Source organism: Capra hircus, chromosome 9, assembly GCF_001704415.2.
Source record: "Capra hircus breed San Clemente chromosome 9, ASM170441v1, whole genome shotgun sequence".
Classification (NCBI taxonomy): Eukaryota; Metazoa; Chordata; class Mammalia; order Artiodactyla; family Bovidae; genus Capra; species Capra hircus.
The window spans coordinates 54,963,140-54,985,603 of NC_030816.1; the positions used below are offsets into that span (position 1 = coordinate 54,963,140).

Genomic DNA, 22,464 nt, shown 5'->3' on the forward strand with positions numbered 1-22,464 from the left:
CTCTTTTTAATTTGATTTCTTTCATTTTCTTTCATTATTTGTGTGTGTGTGGAGAGAAGTATCTACTTTTTAAAGGCTATGTTTTATGACAAATATTTACTAAGAGCCTACAAAATGCAAAGATGGGTAAGATATCATCATTTATTTTATGGCATTTATTTCAAATATGTATTAAGAGCCTACTAGAGAAACATAAACTGAGAGACATATTTGAGAAAGTAGACATTACCACAAATAGCACAGTAACCAAATATGCAAGGAGGTCAGTCAGGATAGGTGCCAAGTATGGACTGCAAACACAACTGGCTAGCTTCCAAGATGGAAAATTAGAAGCTTGGCAGGGGACACCGTTAACCTCCATCCAGGTTAGTGGTACCTAGAAGTGTGACAACAAATCCATGAAATTCAAGTTTTAATATGTCACCATACTCTTGTACTTAAAATCTTTCCATCGAAACAATATAAAATGACATACTTATGACATTATGTTCAGTGGGAAAAACAGGATATAAGACTCTGTATTCTGCATCATCATATCTATATCAGTAGTTAGAAAAACACATAAGAAAAACCTTTTCAAAAAATGCATCAGATGCTAACAGCAGATGATAGATATGGTCCAGAGATGATTTTCAGCATTTCAAAGAATATTCTTAAATGTGTTTTGCTTTCATAAATGTTTTAAAAGATAAATTGGAAAGCTTTTTCAGCATTTATTTTTCCACAACCACCAGTTATATAGCTGATTTCCTCAGTGGGGAAGAGAAACATGCTGCGTGAGCCCCTCTCAGCTCAACCACATTGAGAGTCACTGAGGAAACAAACTAGGTCTTCAGTCCAAGTGATCCATGACAGAGGTCTGCCTCCCCATCGGCTGTAGCCCACCTGCCTTTACTCAGTGAACTCAGGGGGCTCACTGAATAACTGCCTTGTCTTCTCTAAATGGAGGAAATCCTACTGAAAAAGAGGATAATGTTTACTCTGAGGATTGTCGTTATTGTTGTTCAGTTGCCAAGTTGTGTCCGACTCTTCATGACCCCATGTACTGCAGCACACCAGCTTTCCCTGTCTGTCACCATCTCCCGGAGTTTGCCCAAGTTCATGTCCATTGAATCGGTGATGGCATCCAACCAGCTCATCCTCTGTTGCCTGCTTCTCCTTCTGTCTTCAGTCTTTCCCAGCATCAGGGCATTTTCCAATGAGTCTTTATATCAAGTGTCCAAAGTATTGGAGCTTCAGCTTCAGCATCAGCCCTTCCAATGAGTATTCAGGGTTGATTTCCTTTAAGATTGACTGGTTGGATCTCCTTGCAATCCAGGAGACTCTCAAGAGTCTTCTCCAACTCCACAGTTCAAAAGCATCAGTCTTCAGCGCTCAGCTTTCCTTATGGTCCAACTCTCACATCCATACATGACTACTGGAAAAACCATAGCTTTGACTGGACAGACCTTTGTCAGTAATGTCTCTGCTTTTTAATATGCTGTCTAGGTTTGTCATAACTTTTCTTCCAAGAAGCAAATGTCATTTGATTTCATGGCTGCAGTCACCATCTGCAGTGATTTTAGAGCCCAAGAAGAGGAAATCTGTCACTGTTTCCAACTTCCCCCCTTCTATTTGCCATGATCTTAGTTTCTTTAATATTTAGTTTTAATCCGGATTTTTCACTCTCCTTCAACCTCGTCAAGAGGTTCTTTAGTTCCTCTTCACTTTCTGCCATTAGAGTGATATCATCCACATATCTGAGGTTGTTGATATTTCTGCACTCAATCTTGATGCCAGTTTGTAGCTCATCCAACCCTGCATTTCTCATGACATGCTCTGCATATAAGTTAAATAAATCAGTGACAATAAACAGCCATACGAGGTTCTAACCATTGCTTCTTGATCAGCATACAGGTTTCTCAGGAGACAAGTAATATGGTCTGATATTCCCATCTCCATAAGAGTTTTCCGCAGTTTGTTGATCCACAGGGTCAAAAGCTTTAGCATAAGGTAGTCAGTGAATCAGAGGTAGATGTTTTCCTGGAATTCCCTTGCTTTCTCTATGATCAAGCAAATGTTGGCAATTTGATCTCTGGTTCCTCTGCCTTTTCTAAACCCAGATTAGACATATGGAAGTTCTTGGTTCATATAATACTGAAGCCTAGCATGCAGGATTTTGAGCGTAACCTTGCTGGCATGGGAGATGAGTGCAATTGTCCAGTAGTTTGAACATTCTTTAGTACTGCCCTTCTTGGGAACTGGGATAAGGATTGACCTTTTCCAGTCCTGTGGCCACTGCTGGATTTTCCAAATTTGCTGATATAATTGACATAAGTGCAGCACTTTGATAGCATCACCTTTTAGGATTTTAAATAGTTCTGCTGGAATTCCATCACCTCCACTGGTTTTATTGACAGCAGTGCTTCCTAAGGCCCACTTGCCTTGACACTCCAGAATTCCTGGCTTAGGGTGAGTGACCACACCATCGTGGTTATCCGGGTCATTAAGATCTTTTTGTTCAGTTCTTCTGTATATTCTTTCCATCTCTTCTTGATCTCTTCTACTTCTGTTAGGCTTTTACCGTTTCTGTCCTTTATTGTGCCCATCTTGGGATGAAAGTTTCCTTTGACAGTTCTAATTTTCGTGAGATCTCTAATCTTTTCCCCTTCTGTTTTCCTCTGTATCTTTGCATTGTTCATACAGGAAGGCCTTTTGTCTTTCCTTGCTGTCCTCTGGAGCTCTGTGTGTAGTTGCATGTACCTTTCCCCTTGTCCTTTGCTTTTTGCTTCTCTTCTTTCTTAAGCTACTTGTGAAACCTCCTCAGACAACCACTTTGCCTTCTTGCTTTTCTCTTTCTTTGGGATGGTTTGCTCACTGCCTCCTGTACAATATTACAGACCCCCGTCCATAGTTCTTCAGGCACTCTGTTTACTAGATGTAATCCCTTGAATCTATTCATCAACTCCACTGTGTATCTGTAGGGATTTTAATTGTACCTGGCTGGCCTACTGGTTTTTCCCCACTTTCTTTAATGTAAGCCTGAATTTTGCTATAAGAAGCTGATGGTCTGACCCACATTCAGCTCCTGGTCTTGTTTTTACTGACTATACAGCTTCTCTAACTTCAGCTACAAAGAATGTAATCAATCTGATTTCATTATTGACCATTTGATCCTTGATGTCCATGTGTAAAGTTGTCTGTTGTGTTGTTGAAAAAGAGTGCTATGACACTTGGCATTTTCTTGGCATAACAAGGATCATTATGGCCTAGATTATACACTGTGTGCAAAGTACCTGCTCACAGTAACACTCCACCCTTCTTCTAAGAGAACTAGTTACTTTAACCTTTCATACTTCTAAGGTGAGAGCAAGGGTTAGGGAAAGGGGGTGAGCATTCCATTTTTAAACAACTCCAACACGATATGGTTATTATCTCTCAAGTCTCCTATCAGTTTCAATTCTCACCATTTTCTCTTTTAAAATCAAAATTCAGAATTTTAGGAATTTATTTAAGAATTAAGACTTACGCGTTAATTCCAGAAGTGGCAACTACCCATCTACGTCTCCCTTATGTGTTCCAGCACAGTTGACAGCATCCTCTCCTATTCTGTTTCCCTCATTTCCTTCTTCACAACATCATACCTGTCCCTACCAGCAACTTACAGCACAAGGCCAATGATCATTCTCCTCCAGGGCAATTTAAGAGTATTTTGAGAAAGCCCTGCCCTGTGAAATGGATTATGTCAATCCTGTTATTAATACATGCCAGACCATCATAGATCAGAGTGCATGTTTTCCACATATTATCTCATTCGATAGTGTGGTAGCTATCTTCTCTTTGTACTGCTCTCTTATTCTTTAGCCTGTTTAGTGCTGGATAAAAAAAAAATTCTGTATCTATTTGTGGATATTTCTCATGGAGGACAGCAGGGATAAGAGTAGATAAGAGTGTGGACTTCTAGTACTACAGAAAATTATCAAAATGTGACAAGTTCTCTGCAGGTAAATATGCCGTTTATACCAAGTCTTTCCAACTAATGTGGCCTGTGTGGGTTTATATACAATGCACTGGCTGCGTGGTTGTTCTTTTTTGTTTGTTTAAACTTCAAGTTTATTGGAATGTTGAACTTTGAATTTCAAAGTCTAAAATGCGAATGCTAAGAGGAGTGGATAAATAGCCATGAGAAGTCCTGCAGTTCAGGGCTCTTGGGGGAGTTGTGAAAAAGAAATAGAAAAGAATAGAGCAAAAGAAAGCTATTCCTCCTGAAGATTTAATGCTATGACTTTAAAAGCTAAGTACAGTCCTGGCCAATAAATCGAGTGGATACTGATATGTATTTAAAGGAGAAACATACATTTTCCATACCGCAAAGAATTACTCTTCAGACATTAGTGTGTAAATGGAACTGCAAATGCCCACTGTTTACCAAAAGAGCTTATATTCAAAGGGTTAACATAACTCAGTTTCTCAGTAAACAACTTGAACAGGGGGTTTGTATTTCAGAATATTAAAATTTTTACCATATTTCAGTATGGTAAGTCTGTACCATAAAAATTATCTTCTGCTTAGTATTCATGCCAAAAGAACAGCATCACAAAGACGCATCCCATTTTGAAGAAGTCATTTTAGCCCTCATTTGTTTAGAATTTTTGACTCATGAAAGAAGAAAATGATGCTATTTTGAATTATTTTTTATTAAAGTATAGTTGATTTATAGTATTACATCATTTTCAGGTACACAGCATAGTGAATCAGTATTTTTGCAGATTATACTTCAATTATGCAATTTTAAAATCATTCATCATTTGGTGCTTTGAAGAACAGAGATGCCAGTTATGGTCAATACAACTAAGTCTCTACTCTGCACCAATCTAAAGTCAAGCAACGCTTATCCACCAATCATTTGTCATTCTGAATCCAATAACACATTTCTAAATGTCACCCAACAGTCAGCAGTTGAAAGTGACCCCTGCTTTATTCTGATCTGAAATTAATTGAGTAACAGGATGAAGGTGAAAATGCTAAGCTCCATTGCCAATCCGAGGCTCTATCCACTTGCCTTAACATGGCCACAGGAAGCACAGCTTCCTTCCGAATCCTCTCCAACCGCATGGCTGCTCCCACCAGGCGCATGGCCATGTTTAGACTCCCTACCCAAGTCCTGTCTGCCTACAGCTTGTCACCTGCCAAGCAGAGATGTATGTGGAGCAAGCACACCCTATCCCTTCATATTTTCCCCATATGTACTTTAAAGAGTCACCACAAGGTGGCAGGATTGTAACATGCTGAGATTGATGATCCCCTGATATTTGTATTATTGTTTTAACACATTTCAGAGATCAGTGTTTCCAAAATAACGCAAGTCACGTCCATAAAGATGATGCCTCCCCTCGAGTTCACACTGGCTTGAAGGAAGATAATTCATCTTGCAACAACTATTCTTTAAAGGTTACTTAAAATTATCTCACTAGAAGACCCTTAGCTTAGATTCCTTTGGGAAGCGCGGTTGAAAATGTCTTTAATGACAAAAATCATTTTAGTCTTGTGCAAACCTCGGGGCACTATCCCATCTCATGTGGTCCCTCTTCAAAATGTGATTAAAAGTAAAAGAGCCTCTTGAGTGGCCAGGTGAGCACTCTACCCTCCAAGGGGTTTGAGGGAGGGGGAAGAGGAGATACAACAGGTAACTTTCTGGGAATGTCAGGCCTGGGTTCAGATCTGCCCGCAGGAAAGCAGTTTAGACACAGTCCATCCCATCTCCCTTTAACCAAGTGAGAGGAGGCATTGAGGCTTGCAGCAGAAACATTACCAGACTAGAGACTGTTGGAGAATTGTCTTCTTGTTTAAATCCTAAAGCAGATACACAGAAAATTCTCTTACACTGGTACTTCTCTGTCCTCTTTCAACTGCCAATTTTATAAAAGAAGGTGATACTAGAGTGGGTAGCCTATCCCTTCTCTAGGGTATCTTCCTGACCCAGGGATTGAACCAGGGTCTCCTGCATTGCAGGCAGATTCTTTACCAACTGAGCTATGAGGGAAGCCCTTAGGGGTACACATTATAGTTCCCTAATTCCTCCACATAAAGTGACCTTTTCAAGACCTCAGTTTTCAGAGCTGAGGGTTTAGAGATGCTTTAGCTAAATTCTGCCCCTTGATGGACTCCCAGCAGGTCAGATTCTCTTCAAGATTTCTGAGGAGGAGTGCAGGCTACTTACGTACGTTGTGATAGTCGTCTCTACAGAAAATATTGAGAGGCTGATAAATGATCCAGTTCTATTAAGAGCATCATTGAAGGCTGAGACATTAAGCTACCAAGATCTTTCCATATGGGCTCTTTTTTGCAGGCAGTGTAATAAGAAAGGTGCCATGTGTTGGTTCCAAGAGAGGCCCAGTCAGCTGCATGAATAGATAGCATTTTTCTGTTCTGCCCGCTGAGTTTTTGCATATCTGTGTGAATTTTAGCCACAGTCTGTTCTTTGTAACTGACCATCTCCTGGGAAGCTAGGTCGGGGAAATACTTCCATAAAGGCCAATTTTACAGCATTTCAAAACACTTAAAGCCTTTTACCTGCTGTAGCAGAGTGCTCCATTTGACTAAGCTCAAGAGAAAAAAGAGGACAAGGCTTTTCCTCATCAAGGAAAAATTTCCTGTGCACTGATGACTCATCTCCAAGGTACAGTCTCTGGGAAGAGCTTTCTGTATCCAGAGCCCACCTTGGGCTGTTTGAGACTCTCTGCTGACTCAGCATGCACTGGGGCAGTGGCCCGTCCAGTGCTATTAAGTGTAGATCTTTAAAAACAAATGTGCTCTTGAGAGCATGCGGGTTATTTATTTTCTTGTGTACTTCATGTTCTAAAAGACTTCTTAAGCAGCTTGTACTTGGAATTATTTTGTGAAAATAGAGACCAGGGGAAGATGGCTTTGGTAACTTGAGAAGCCTTGATTATCTATTGAGCTGAGGGTTACTGTAGCCAAGTAAGGTCCACCCAGCCAGGTCCAGCTATATAATTGACAGAGCCCAGAGCCAGATGAAAATGCTAGGCACCTTGTTCAAAAATTATTAAGAATTTCAAGATGGTGACAGCAGGGCATTAAGCTCTGTGACTGCACAGGTAGCCTGCCTCTGAAGCTAGCCCTGCAGCGAGATCTCCCTTGTAAGCACCCTAGGAAGCTGATCTTTGAACAGTGGCAGTTGAAATGGTATATGGTAGGTTACATTAAAAACTGTGCTGGGTTGCCTAGCAACAGGCTAAGGGACTGAATGGCTGACTTGCAAGTTGAGAAACACCAACTTGAAAGTCTAAATTCACAGAAATCTTCTAGCACTGATAATTTTCAAGAAAAAGTAAGACAGTGGGAGACAGAAACAGGGAGGGGAAGAAAGAACATATTTTTCCACTCATAACCCAGCAGCAGCTAGCTTGTCACTTTCCCTGTTCAATCTTCTAAGCAGATAACTCTTCATAAGTGAAGTAGAAGTGAGAAGGGAATTCCAGTTTTCTCAGAAGTATAAATAATAGTTTTCCTTAAAGGAGAAAGAAATGGCAACCCACTCCGATATTCTTGCCTAGATAATTCCGTGAATTCCATGGACAGAGTAGCCTGGCAGGCTACAATCCATGGGGTCACAAAGAGTTGGACACAACTGAGCGACTAACACTTTAAAGGATGGTGGAAACATGAATTAATCAATGCATATTTTTGAGCACATGCCTTTGGCAACTCAAGGGTACAGTATAAGAAAATGGATTCACATTTATGGAACATTTAATAGTAAGTACCTCCTATGCAGTAGATTACAGAGATGAATCAGAGACCGCTTTTATTTCTCAAAACTTAAGTGAGATTATGTGAGAACATGAAACTGAAATATAAGAAACCATTAGACAGCAGCATTACATACATTTTAAAGAGTGGAGTCTGTAATCTCTGCTTCTTCTCTCCTTGGTATTTTACAGGGTCCTTGTGCAGCAGAATCAGAACCAGCTCTCCTGATAGGGAGCAAACAGTTTGGGCTTTCAAGAAATAGTCACATTGCAATTGCATTCGATGACACCAAAGTTAAAAACCGGTATGATTTATTCTGAGATATTAGATAAGAACTGATAAATGGAAGTACTAAGCATTTGTTTACTCAAGTTTAATTAACTAGATTTATTAATATACGAGGTGAGATTTTTTAATTCACTGAGTACAGTAAAGAATAGAAATCTATTTATCTGAGCCCGAGAAGCCCAGTTTAGAAACTCAGCAGACCTGGAAATCCTCACCTCTCGAAAGGTTTTGCTATGTTTTATGAAATGGCTTCCCTGGTGGCTCAGCTGGTAAAGAATCTGCCTGCAATGCAGGAGACCAGGGTTTGATCCCTGAATTGGGAAAACCCCCTGGAGAAGGGAATGGCTACCCACTCCAGTATTCTTGCCTGGAGAATTCCGTAGATAGAGGAGCCTGGTGGACTACAGTCCATGGAGTTGCAAAGAGTTGGATAGGACTGAGTGACTAAGTATGTGTGCATCCTTTATGAAAAGGCACCATGATCCGATGCCATCCTATGCTAGAGTAACAACGCTCTTATTCCTGTTTTATTTTGCATACTTTTATTTCACAGTCTCACCATTGAATTCGAAGTGCGAACTGAAGCTGAATCAGGCTTGCTCTTCTACATGGCCCGGATCAACCACGCTGATTTTGCTACAGTTCAGCTGAAAAATGGATTGCCCTACTTCAGTTATGACTTGGGAAGTGGTGACACCAGCACTATGATCCCCACCAAAATCAATGATGGCCAGTGGCACAAGGTAATAGTCCCAGGATGTCAGCAGTGCCTTACAACGGGGTTACTGGGGGGCAACCATCAGAATTCCCCTGGTCCCAATACTGTTTCGCCAGTGCAGACACTGACTCTGGGGGTACTGAAATGTGGCAGGGGCTAAAAATAAAGCAAGCGCCATATACAACTGCCCAATCTAGGAAAATGGGGTCAGACCTGGATAGGTTTATAGTTGAACACTTGCATGCCCCATCATGGTACCACAAGATTCCATCATTGCTATACAGCTGTGGTTCCCAAACATCTATTCCACACACTAGGGCCAGGCAATTGAAGACATTCCCAAGATGCTAAGTATTAACACTTAGAGAAGGAAATGGCAACCCAATCCAGTATTCTTGCCTGGAAAATTCCATGGACAGAGGAGCCTGGTGGGCTATAGTACATGGGGTCACAAAGAGTCAGACAGAACTGAGCAGGCATGCATGCAAGTATTATTATGGGACAATGGAATGTGTTGATCATGAAGCTCTATGTATTCAATGTAAAGGAATAATATTTATTCTGAAATTCTATTTTTCCATTTTTAAGGGGCTAAAATGGCCTCTCTTTTATGAAATAATATTTGACCAAGTCAAAAGCTGGCAACACCAAAATGGGCCTTAAAGCTCCCTTCTCCCACTCTCCCACCCCCTACAGGTCTGAGCACGCTGAGTCTGAGAATCTGCTACACCGTGTTTAAAGTCCTCTAGGGTATCATTTCCACCAACAGTCATTTGGAACAACTTTTTAAATGTTGGCCTTACACCCAGAAGCTGGTACTGTTATGGGCACAGAAGGCTCATTTGCCAGCTTACTGTCCTCTTTGGCATGACTGCAAGTAGATAATATACTGCCTGATTAAAACGAAACTCAGAATTTGTCTCTGCACCTGTTGTAGCCTATTAAGTAAAGCTTCCCTAGGTCGACCAATTAAATTTTTAGAGTAAGATATTATTAGCTATTGGAATTTACATATTAACATACTTGAACTTGTCATATCATATAGAAGGCTAAGGAACCTGGAAAAAATGATATAAACTCAAAGTCAACTAATTTGTTATCTAGAAATAAGACATTTTCTAGGGAGCTTATGACTAGCAAATATTTTATGTAGGAGCTCTATTACAGTTTATTCTAATCTCCAGCTAATAGAATAATAAATATGATACTTGAGAAAGAGACATATTGTCAGGCCACAATTAGGCTGGGATTAGGAAAGATAGTTTAAATACTCTAAGTAGCCAAATGAAGGAGGGGTTTTATCCTTGAGGGTTTAAAAAAAAATCATTTCCAAAGCCAGCATAGATAAGTGTAAAATAAGGTCTCCAATTACTCTAATCCTGATGTAGATTTGTTTTTAAACCATTGTTGTCCTCCAGCGTTTCACAAAGTTACATACTCCTTTTCCTAAATTCAGACTCAGGGATTTTATGCTCAAGCTAGTCTTCACACCATTTGCTTCACTCTGCCCCAGAAGATAAGTCACTCCACTGCTATAATTTCAGCCCCAGTCAGCTTTCCATCTTTCTCCTGACTTTGCACTAATCAGCTGCTGCAGAAACATCAGTGCAACTTGGACACACTGCCCTTCCTCCAATTCTGCACGAGAAGTGCCTATTAAGCAGAGGGATGTAGCGTATCTGAAATTGTGCTGGGGAGACCAGTTTGCTCAATCAAACTAATGCACTTTTGAAACTGGACATGAATTTTGCAGCCCACTTAATTCTTGACAGGGCTCTCCACTGGCAGGTTTCCTTACAACAAGCATACCTTTTGATGCATATGTTCACCCAGCAACTGTGGAAGAGTCTTCAATCTAAAACTCACCCAGAAAGACCGTGTACTCTTTTGGAGATGGTACTAATGGAAAACACAGACTTTGAGATATTCTTAATTTCACTTATTATTATGGGTTTAGCACATATTAGGCATTCAGTAAATTACTTCATTTTTTCCTAAGGAATATCCTGAAAGTTTTTATGTCATACTCTGCATATCTGAAATTATCTGTGATTGAAATGAATGACTCCTCTTCTTTTGGTAGATTAAGATTATGCGAGTTAAGCAAGAGGGAACTATTTATGTAGATGATGCCTCCAACAGAACCGTCAGTCCTAAGAAAGCTGATATTCTGGATGTTGTGGGAATGCTATATGTTGGTGGGCTACCCATTAACTACACTACTCGAAGAATCGGTCCAGTAAGTGTCAAATTTGTTTCCTTTGTTGCCTAAATAGATGCCTGAGTCATGAATGTATTTTGAATTATTAGGTCACATTGACCCAATTATAGATGAATAGAAAGTCATCTTTCCTGAGAAGTGACAATTTTTCTAGATAGATCTATCAGAGACAATATTAAAAAACAGTGTGGACCCTGGAGCCAGACTCCCTCAGTTTGATTATGTGCTTAACTGTTTAAGCAACTGGGTGCTCTTGAGCAAGTTGCTTAATTTTTCTTTGACAAAGTCCCCTTTTATGTAAAATAGTATTATAATAATACCAAACAAACAAGGTCGCTGGAAAGATTAAATGAGGTAGTATATTAAAAGTGCTCAAAAGAATACCAAGTGTCTAGAAGGTACTAAGACAACAAAAAAGACGATAATGATAATATTGATGGTACTCTTTCAGGAATAGAGATTTAGCAAATACTGAGAGATGCTGTATCTATCTTGTCCAATACTGGGTTCAGAATTTAAAGTTCTCGGTTTTGTAAATCAATATTCACAATAATTTTTTGTCAGACCATGTGTCCTGGTTTGCTTTGGAAAGCATTCTTTTCTTTAAAAAAGGGATTCGTATTTTTTAAAAATGCACTACGCACACGTGCGGTTCATTTCTTTGCTTAGATTAGAACATGTGATGACGTGTGGTTGTTCTTCATCAAAGACAGTTGCTCATGACAGTTATAGTTCTCAGTGTTTAACCCCCCTTGTGGATGATCAGTATTCCTTTCCTTTCAAAGCTACTGGCTATGATACCCAGGCTAATCAAAATGAGATTTTCTGAACACTCTTCTGAATGAGAGTGGCAAGAGTGGTTAACTTGCCTCCCTTAACCCAGATGAACTATAATGAAGCAGAGTATGACTGATTTATTTCTAGAGCCCCTAAACTTTGAACGTTTCATGCAAACTTTCAAGTTTCGTGTATATGTGCATTTTCTTAGGAAAGTGTAGACTGCTTTTATTAGATTTTCATAAGGAAGAAGCACTGATCCAAACCTAATTATATTTTCAAGTAGAATTTGAACAGACTATGGAAAAAAATGTATATATACTAAGGTTAATAAACTGTCACTCGAAACATGAAATAGAAAGATACTAATTACAAGTTACAGTATCCAGAGGGGGCCCAGACCTTTATCAAACCAGGGGTCCCACTAAGGATATAGTGTGCAGTCTTTTAGAATATCAAAACAGTCATATCCCCCAGCTAGATGCAGCTTAGTTGAGAAGCAGGATGCGGGATTCTCTGCAGTCATGCCCTGAAGCCTTGGGTGACAGGCCTGATCCGGGGAGTCTGGAGGATGCCTTAGGTCAATCAGCTGATGATTTCTAACAGAGAGCACCCTACCAGTGATTATATTCCACATAAAGGCAAATTTCTGCTAAAACCTGGTATGTGTTTCTTCTGACCTGAACGTTTAGGTGACCTATAGCATTGATGGCTGCATTAGAAATCTTCACATGGTGGAAGCGCCTGCCGATCTTGAACAGCCAACCTCCAGCTACCGAGTTGGAACATGTTTTGCAAATGCTCAGAAAGGGACATATTTTGATGGAACAGGTTTTGCCAAAGCAGGTGAGGTGCTTCCATCTCCTTCCTGTTGAATATTAACTAGGTGCAAATATTGACTTCTGATTTGTGTGGGAAGATAAAAGTCCCTGGGTTCCTAAACTAGCATCCTTTATTTAAACCAGAAATAAAACCTTGTAGGAGTAATTTTTTAAAATGCCTCTTAAAGATTAATGCATCTGATTCTAACAAAAACTAACAGAAGAAATAAAGTAAAAGGCTATTTGGAGAGTTTATTCTGTCTCCTTCCCTGGAAATCAGTAGTACCAAAAAAAAAAAAAAAGTAATTTTACAAGAAGGGTCATACGTTTCTATTGTATAATGTATTTACTTTTCAGTTTTCCCCATCTGCCTTTCTTTCTGGAGATGAGATAGTATTTTTCTTTCTTTCTCTCTTCAGTTCCTTGCATGGTTCCATTTCTTGTTCTCCCCTTACACACAGGGAAAGAAACCTTTCCCTTTTTTTAGTATCTCCCTCTTTCCAGTGAACATTTCTAGTCCAGATTTGGGTCATTGTCAGTGAATATACAATTTGGAAAGAAAAATATGAAATAACTTGTACATAATAACTGAAAAATCTGATATTAACATACTTTGAGATACATTCAGTCCTATAGTTACCATAGGAACATGCATTTGTTCGTTAGGAAAAAAAGAGTACATAATATGTAGCAGTGAACATGGGAACAGAAGTAATTAAGATGTCATTTCTTCTTTCAAGAATATATGATTAAGATTCTTCATGCTCAGAAATCATAAGAAAACAAGTAAAAAAAAAAAACAAAATAACTAGAAACTGTAGAAGACATACAAGCAAGGTTCTGGGGATATTTTAAAAAATGATTTAGTTGGGTTGGGAAAATCAGGAAAGGTTTTATGGAGGAATTGACATTTGAGGTTGGGTTTAAAAGATGAATTGAAGATACATGCAAAGGTTGGAGATAGAAGAGCAGAGATCTCCAATAAGTGGGAAACTTCCCCTCTGCAGAGCAGAAAACAGAGAAACGCAGGATGAGTTAAATATTGAAATGTTGGAGGTTATGCTAAACCCCAAGTTCCATGTTCTGTGAAAGCTCAAAGCTTTTCTCAAGTTTTCTGCAAATTCAGATATCTGGTGTTAGCTTGGTCAGATTAGATTCAGCTTCAGACTCTGCAGTTAACATCCACAGATTGACTTGCCATCTTGTGTGGGCTCTTTGGGTTCCAGATCAGACTGGACTGGAAAATTTGCCACATTCCTAGTTTCTAATAACTCCTGCCATCACCTCAACACATAGTGTAATACAAGCTGTGTAAGACTTGGGTGGTCAGAGGAGGTTACGTCACTGAAAAACATACAATTTAAACCCTTGACATCTTTGTCCTTAAAAGCTCTCCAGTTGCCAATATCTGGGGGTTCATGGCTTCTTCACTCCTCCTGTCCTCTGCTGAACTACTTCAAGTCACTCTACTCTTTTCCTTATTTCTTCTTTTCTAGAACAGAAACAAAATTACTCTGTTTTTTAGGACAATTCAGCTTCTTCTACCTTTTATTCTCAAAATCTGTTCTTAATCCACTTTTATTCATACAAATCCATCAAGTTTCTCAGTAGGGAAAAAAAAAGTATTTCGTATAACAGGTGCCTCCCTTCATTGAAGATAGCTGCGGTTACACATAGCCTTTATTTTTTGCTTAATAAACATGAGACCTGGAAAAAAATTTCATGAGTTTTTCCCTAATATTTCATGCAGGTGATATAGTCTAGCCTGATCTTAATGAATCACTTTGTTTCTAAGAAGCATGTCTTAAATACTTGCTAAAAGATGAAATAAACCAATGAATCAAATATGGAAAATTATAGAGAAATGGCTTAACTTGATAAACTAGAAAAGCCTATTTATGTCCCAGAATCTTCTCCTTCAAAATTGCAATTGCTTTCTTTATAAATAAAATGTTTGGGGGTATTTGAGCCTTTTCAGATCATTGTGGAACCATTTAGAGTGCTGTAGTAAAACTTTAGTGAAAAACCATTGAAATGCTTGATTTCATCCAATAGCAAGACTTCTATCAGTCACACCTGGCTCTGAGATTTTCTGAGTCAATCTGAGTGCATATTCATTCACTGATTAAACAAATGCATATTAAACCTCCACTCTGTGCCAGATACTTTAAGCATAGGAATAAAACAGTGAGCATTATAGACAAAGTCCTTGCCTTCACAGAATTTATAGTCTAGGAAGGAAAGCAGCCAAGAAAACAAGGGTGAGGTGTCGGCCATGTGGAAGTCTAGAACTTATAGTTGTCTAACACATGAATGGAAAGCTAGTAAGACCAATGCACTGTACAAATTTGAATTAACAATTCCTAAACTCGAATACACAACATTTTTTTAAAATCTTCATTTTACAGTTGATGGATTCAAAGTGGGATTGGACCTTCTTGTAGAATTTGAATTCCGCACCACTAGAACCACTGGAGTTCTTCTGGGAATCAGCAGCCAAAAAATGGATGGAATGGGTATTGAAATGATTAATGAAAAGGTGAGCATCACATCTGCATATTTCTGCCTCTTCGTGGTATTGTTGTTTACAAGTAGAAAGCTTTGTTTTAAAGCATTGCTCTGTTCTTTGTTGAGAGAAGGCTAATTTTATTCTTTTCATTCTTCTGGATTATCTCAAGTGTTCTATATTTTCAACATACTTATTCTGTGTTGTGGTTGTTCAGTCACAAAGTTGTGTCTTCATGACCCCATGGACTGCAGCACACCAGGATTCCCCGTCCCTCACAATCTCTCAGAGTTTGTTCAAGTTCATGTCCATTGCATTGGTGATGCTGTCACAACCATCTCATCCTCTGTCACCCTGCTCTCCTTCCGCCTGTAGTCTTTCCCAGCATCAGGGTCTTTTCCTGAGCTACTTGCATCAGGTGGCCAAAGTATTGGAGCTTCAGCATCAGTCCTTCCAATGAATATTCAGAGTTGATTTCCTATAAGATTGACCGGTTTGATCTCCTTGCTGTCCAAGGGACTCTCAGGAGTCTTCTCCAACACCACAATTCAAAAGCATCAGTTCTTTGGTGCTCTGCCTTCTTTATGGTCCAGCTCTCACCTTCATACATGACTACTGGAAAGACCATAGCCTTGACTATACAGACCTTTGTCAGCAAAGTGATGTCTTGGCTTTTTAACACACTGTCTAGGTTTGTCATAGCTTTCCTGCCAAGAAGAGGAAATCTGTCACTGCTTCCACCTTTTCCCCTTTTATTTGCCATGAAGTGATGGGACCAGATGCCATGATCTTAGTTGATTTTTTTTAAATACTTAGTTTTAAGCCAGCTTTTCCACTCTTCTTCACCATCAAGAGGCTCTTTAATTCCTCTTTCCTTTCTGCCATTAGCATGGTATCATCTGCATATCTGGGGTTGTTGAAATTTCTCCGGGCAATCTTGATTCCAGCGTGTAACTCACCCAGCCTGGCATTTCTCATGAGGTGTTCTGCGTATAAGTTAAATAGGGTGACAATAAACAGCCTTGTCATATTCCTTTCTTAATCTAGAACCAGTCAGTTGTTCCATACAAGTTTCTAACTGATTCTTGACCCGCATACAGGTTTCTCTGGAGACAAGTAAGATGGTCTGGTATTCCCATCTCTTTAACAGTTTTCCATAATTTCTTATGATCCACATAGTCAAAGGTTTTAGCTTAGTCAGTGAAACACTCAGGAGGCAGGTAAGATGGTATAGTATTCCTGTCTTTTAGGAGTTTCCACAGTTTGTGTCAGTTTGCTCACCATGGATAATCTAATTCTAAATACCTTTTCTTTCCCTGCCTGCCTATGACCAGCAACCTGCAGTGATATGACAGGTTTACATGTACTTTGTGCTGTAGCGCTTAGGTGAAAAGAGGAAGGCAAAGTGAGAAATTTCACAAGTTTCCTATTTGATTCCTCAACAGGAATCATACTTCATCTATGGTCACATTTCCACTCGTAGGGTGCTATCACTTCCCAAGAAGAAAAAACACATCTTTATCTGAAATATGCTTCCCTTTGCCTCTTCCCTCCTTCCTCTCAGTCTTCAAACCATCCTCAAAGGCAGTAGAACAGAAACATGCAGGAGCACAGAGACTAAACGGGGGGAAATAACCAACACGTAATAGTTTTGCCAGATTTTCAAAACACAGTTTCACTGCATCTTGTTGGAGTAAGTCTCACTTCTTCACCTGCTTATCATAGAACCTTGGTTCCCTTCAGCTCGTCAGGGTATCAGGTTCCATCATAATCCACGTGGACTTCTCACCAAGCTCTTTCTGTATGCAGAATTCCATTACTACACATTCCACTGAATATAGTAAAATCTTAACTGATATCTACATCACTGTATAGTTGACAAACTTTTTATTTACTTGCACTTTTAATCTTGTTTTTAAAGCCCTTGTTCTTTTTCTTTTACCTTGTCAAATGTTTTGCCAAATTGACTGTTTTTAATGTTTCAGTTATGTTTCTTTTCTACATCAGCTTCAAAAGAATTCTGTCCTCTCAAGTTTCAGGGACCATTCCATGTTACTAAAAACAGATTTTTCTCATTTAGACAAGAACTCCAGTCTAAGTTCTTAATTGTTAGGAATTTAACTGGCCTTCTGGCTCAAAGTCTTTGGTACCTACAACATGGATCTTGCTCCAAAATGTAATTTATGTAACTCTCAATCCTGTATATAAAATAGATTCTGTGAAGGAAAAAATATACAATTAAAATATGAAAATCTTTTTAAAAAATCCTTTCAAATTAATTTATAAATCATCTTCCTAAGAACACCCACCCTCTAAAGAGATCTGTAGTAGGATTTTCCCTTATGTATACCATGTCTTTTTTATTACCTGGCCTCAAATCGTATTTCACATTTTCAGAAAGCTGAGTTATTATCTGCTTCACACATCTTGTCTATTGCTCCCAACAATATCCACAAGCAAACAGCATAATTTGTGACTCCTGGTCATTAAATTTGTATTTTAATTTGTCAGTTTTTTTTTAAATATGCCTGAGTTACATTGATGTCAAACTATTGCAGCTAATGACTTTCCTAGAGATCATTTTTTACTTTGTGAATCACCATGATACCCTTCTAATGACACCATCTGTGACTGTTCAATGTCCTACTTTCTAGCTCATGTTTCATGTGGACAATGGCGCCGGTCGATTCACAGCCATGTATGGTGCTGAGATCCCAGGGCATTTGTGTGATGGACAGTGGCATAAAGTCACGGCCAACAAGATCAAACACCGCATCGAGCTGACAGTCGATGGGAACCAGGTGGAAGCCCAGAGCCCAAATCAAGCATCTACATCTGCTGATACAAATGACCCTGTGTTTGTTGGCGGGTTCCCCAGTAAGTGTTGCCTACCCTAGCAAGAATTTCTTTGCTCTATTTCATTTTGAACACATTTATATTCTATAAGTATGTCCAAGAATGTGTACTTAGGTTGCATCCCAACTTTAGAATCTGCTCCAATAAATAACACCTTATCTGACATTTCCAGCATGTAAAATGAGCATTTTCCTTATATAAACCACATGGGACTGGACTTCTCATGATAGCCTCCAAACTTTCATTTGTGGGAAGTGGAGGCTAGAGGAAATGAATTTGGCCTATGAACAGTATGAGACATTTAACAGCAATCAGGGCCAGAAACAGTGTTCTGATTTTTTAAAAATTAATATACCAGAGGAATCATAAAATGTTATGGAACTTATTTCCTTAAGTTCTGGAAATCATTGGGTTAAACATAGCTAATTTCCCCCTTAGGCTATTATAGAGTTTATATTACAAAGAAACCCAAGCAATAAATCTGCATTCGAAACTACCTCTCCAGCACATTAAATATAACATTTGAACCAGAGTTACCTAAAGTGCCCATAAACAAGAGTGCTCAACTGGATGAGAAATAAGCCAAGAGCCTCTTAATAAAATACTGTAATAACACAGACTCCTGGAATGGTCTTTCAGTATTTTGGCAAGAGGAAACTTTGTCCCTTTATATAGAGCTCCTCTCCTTAACAAACCAGCCAAAATGTATATTCAGCAGCAGTTGATGAAGGGAAAGATATAGAAGTCAGTCATGGGGACCAATTCTGAGCTCCTCTTTCCAAAGTTGCTCCTGGCTTTTTGAAGATATCACCTTCTGGGACTTCTCTGGCAGTTCAGTGGTTAGGACTCCATACTTGCGTTACAGAGGGCACCAGTTTGATCCCTGCCCACTTGGGGAACTAAGATCCCATATGTTGTGTGGTGCCACCAAAAAATATAATAATTTATATTTTGAAGGGGAAGAAAGGAAATATCTCCTTCTGATTCAGTAAGGATAAACTCCACAGTATTATGAAAGAGATAATATACTTCATTTACAGTCTATGGGATTTTAGTTAGCACCTAGAAGGCCTGCTAAAAGGGACTGTCTCCTTAATAAGAGAAAGATTTTGTGTGCACTCATAACCCAACTTAACCTTTGGGGATTTATTTTTATAATAGAAATAATAAAGTCACTATTAAAAGTCCACATCCTAATTCAATATTTAAACTCTTTCATCAGTTACTTTAGTTCATTAAATAAAATTTAATAATTTTAAGTCACTCCTGTAAACTTCTTCCTTCAAAATCAAATTTTTTGTTTGATGTCTTCAAATGCATCATTAATTGTAGATGTTCCCATATTTCAAGGGCTTCCCAGGTGGCGCTAGTGGTAAAGAACCCTCCTGCCATGAGTTCTATCCCTAGATTGGGACTATCCCCTGGAGGAGGAAACGGCAACCCACTCTAGTGTTCTGGAAAAATTCCACAGACAGAGGAGCCTGACGGGCTATAGTCCATGGGGTCTCAAAGAACTGGACAAGACTGAGCAAACACACTGTATTTCATAATACATAGCTATAAAAAAAGTTAATGTTTCTCTACCAGTTTAACTGTTAGCAAAGCTAAGAACAAAACCACATAACAAACATTCTCATTGCACCTTAAGCTAACAGCTGACTTATATATGCTCTTAATATGTGCTAAGTCACTTTAGTTATGTCCTACTCTTTGTGACCCCATGGACTGTAGCCCACCAGGCTCCTCTGTCCATGGACTTCTCCAGATAAATACTGGAGTGGGTTGTCATGCCCTCTTCCAGGGGATCTTCCTGACCCAGGGATTGAACCCAAGTCTTTTATGTCTCCTGCATTGGCAGGCAGGTTCTTTACCACTAGTGCCACCTGGGAAACTCCACTCTTATCATAGTAGCTGCATTTCAAAACTGAGTTCTCTCTGCTTCATTTTCAGATGGCCTCAACCAGTTTGGCCTGACAACAAACATTCCTTTCCGAGGTTGTATCCGATCCCTGAAGCTTACCAAAGGCACAGGAAAGCCACTGGAGGTGAATTTTGCCAAGGCCCTGGAACTAAGGGGCGTTCAACCTGTATCATGCCCAGCCAACTAATACAGATAAGTTCAACTCCAAGAAGCGTCCTCCAAAACAACCATTATCAAGTAAAGCAAATACATTTTACTTACATATGCTATCAAAACTAATTTGTGCATGCATATTGAATGCTTTCTATATTCCAGTGGTGCTAATTCAGATCCCAGACTGAATTTTAATTCAAGTTCTTTCTGTTAAGTTCATAACTATTAAACCATTTATTGCATTCTAAATAATTGCTTGTTTTGTGTGATTTTGAGGATAAAAGGCAACTGATCATAACTTGCTGTATTTGCAACATGCCCTGGAGTCATCTCAAGAAGATCTCCGATGTAATTTGTGAAGACAATGATTTTTTTAAATTCTATTTTGAATGTCCCTGGTGGCTCAGTGGTAAAGAATCCACCTGCCAATGCAGGAGACCTGGGTTCAATCCTTATGCAGGGAAGATACCCTGGAGAAATAAATGGCAACCCACTCCAGTATTCTTGTCTGGGAAATCCATGGACAGAGGAGCCTGGTGGGCTACAGTCCATGGGGTTACAAAGAGCTGGACACAACATAGCAAGTGAACAACAACAACAAATTAATACCTTTATCATCCTTTTCCCACATATGTCAGCTTTAGCTTTCTGTAAAAGTCACTAAAAACAGCAGTGGATTTGGCATGTGTGATTGGGAGGGGATCAGCTCCCTACTACCTATGTTTGTAAAAGCATTAGCAAATAATTTCCCTGATCCAGGTTCATTATTAGAGAGTTTTACTAGCCATATGAATGAATACCATTTTATGCTGAAGGTAGAGAGTATAGATCAGATTCAGGCCAGAAAGCTTAATTACTTGATTTTCTTGTTTGATGATGATTTATAGGCTTTGGGGAGACACCAGAACCAAGCTCCAGAATGACAATTAAGCACACATTTGATCCTACAGTATTGAGGCTCTCGGCTCTTTAGGTTTCCAGTGATTATCACCATCTATACAATTACAGAGGAATAATGGGAAATGCATTTTACTTATGAGGAAACAATAAACCAGACACTTAAAAGGCATACATCATTGAGTCTTTTTTGAGTTGCAATTTGACCTCACAAATTCATTTCCTACAAAAATTTCTGTGTACTTTTTTTTTTACTATTTCAATCATCTTCAAAGGGATCTATGAGAAGACAGGCCTAGATTTTACTCCTCAACTTAAGGAAATATTTCATTTGCCATCTTCAATAGAAACAGAGATGAAATTGCTCAGTCGTGTCTGACTCTTTGCAACCCTATGGACTGTAGCCTGCCAGGCTCCTCTGTCCATGGGATTTTCCAGGCAAGAATACTGGAGTGGGTTGCTGTTTTCCTTCTCCAGGGTATCTTCCTGACCCAGGGATCAAACTCAGGTCTCCGGCATTGTAGGTAGACTCTTTACCCTCTGAGCCACCAATGAAAATAGTTGTAGTCTAATAATGCTGAACATTTAAAAGAATAGGTTTTCCACACAGTGGTAATTTTAGCAAAGGAAGAATAATCCTCTTTGACAATGTTATCCACTGGGGAAAGCGAGGTGCTGTTTCTAATCAAGAAAATGACTAACACACTCTTAGCATTTCATCATTCGCTGGCTGCTTGACACAATTTGTCCACACAACTTCATTCTAGAGCAATTCTCAGCCCTAGCTCTATTTTGGAATTACCAGTCACGCTTTCAGAGAATTGATACCTGGTCTAGTGATTCTGATAGCCTTGAGCATGAGGATTTTTCAGAAGCTTCTCAGGCAATTCTGAAGTGCCATCAGGATTGAAAACCACTGTTCTAAAGAGAAAAAGTTATCAACTATGCCAACAAAAGTGAAGAGGAACTAAAAAGCCTCTTGATGAAAGTGAAAGTGGAGAGTGAAAAAGTTGGCTTAAAGCTCAACATTCAGAAAACGAAGATCATGACATCCGGTCCCATCGCTTCATGGGAAATAGATGGGGAAACGGTGGAAACAGTGTCAGACTTTATTTTTGGGGGCTCCAAAATCACTGAAGATGGTGATTGAAGCCATGAAATTAAAAGATGCTTACTCCTTGGAAGAAAAGTTATGACCAACCTAGATAGCATATTCAAAAGCAGAGACATTACCATTTGCCAACTAAGGTCCGCCTAGTCAAAGCTATGTTTGTTTTTTCCTGTGGTCATGTATGGATGTGAGAGAGCTGGACTGTGAAGGAGGCTGAGTGCCAAAGAATTGATGCTTTTGAACTGTGGTGTTGGAGAAGACTCTTGAGAGTCCCTTGGACTGCAAGGAGATCCAACCAGTCCATTCTGAAGGAGCTCAGCCCTGGAATTCTTTTGGAAGGAATGATGCTAAAGCTGAAACTCCAGTGCTTTGGCCACCTCATGCAAAGAGCTGACTCATTGGAAAAGACTCTGATGCTGGGCGGGATTGGAGGCAGGAGAAGG

At 39.3% G+C, this 22,464-nt stretch overlaps 1 protein-coding gene across 3 annotated transcripts in view; it reads left to right on the plus strand.

Annotated features, from left to right (window-relative positions):
• The window catches only part of LAMA2 (laminin subunit alpha 2), a 677,281-nt gene extending 657,016 nt beyond the window's left edge, over positions 1-20,265 (plus strand). For all 3 annotated transcript variants that reach the window (XM_005684731.3, XM_005684732.3, XM_018053196.1), the window contains 7 exons: positions 7,944-8,056; positions 8,594-8,783; positions 10,842-10,997; positions 12,449-12,602; positions 14,986-15,116; positions 17,738-17,960; positions 19,890-20,265. In XM_005684731.3, the coding sequence (XP_005684788.2) occupies positions 7,944-8,056; positions 8,594-8,783; positions 10,842-10,997; positions 12,449-12,602; positions 14,986-15,116; positions 17,738-17,960; positions 19,890-20,047 (1,125 nt within the window). In that variant the 3' untranslated portion in view covers positions 20,048-20,265. The remainder of the gene's footprint in view (positions 1-7,943; positions 8,057-8,593; positions 8,784-10,841; positions 10,998-12,448; positions 12,603-14,985; positions 15,117-17,737; positions 17,961-19,889) is intronic.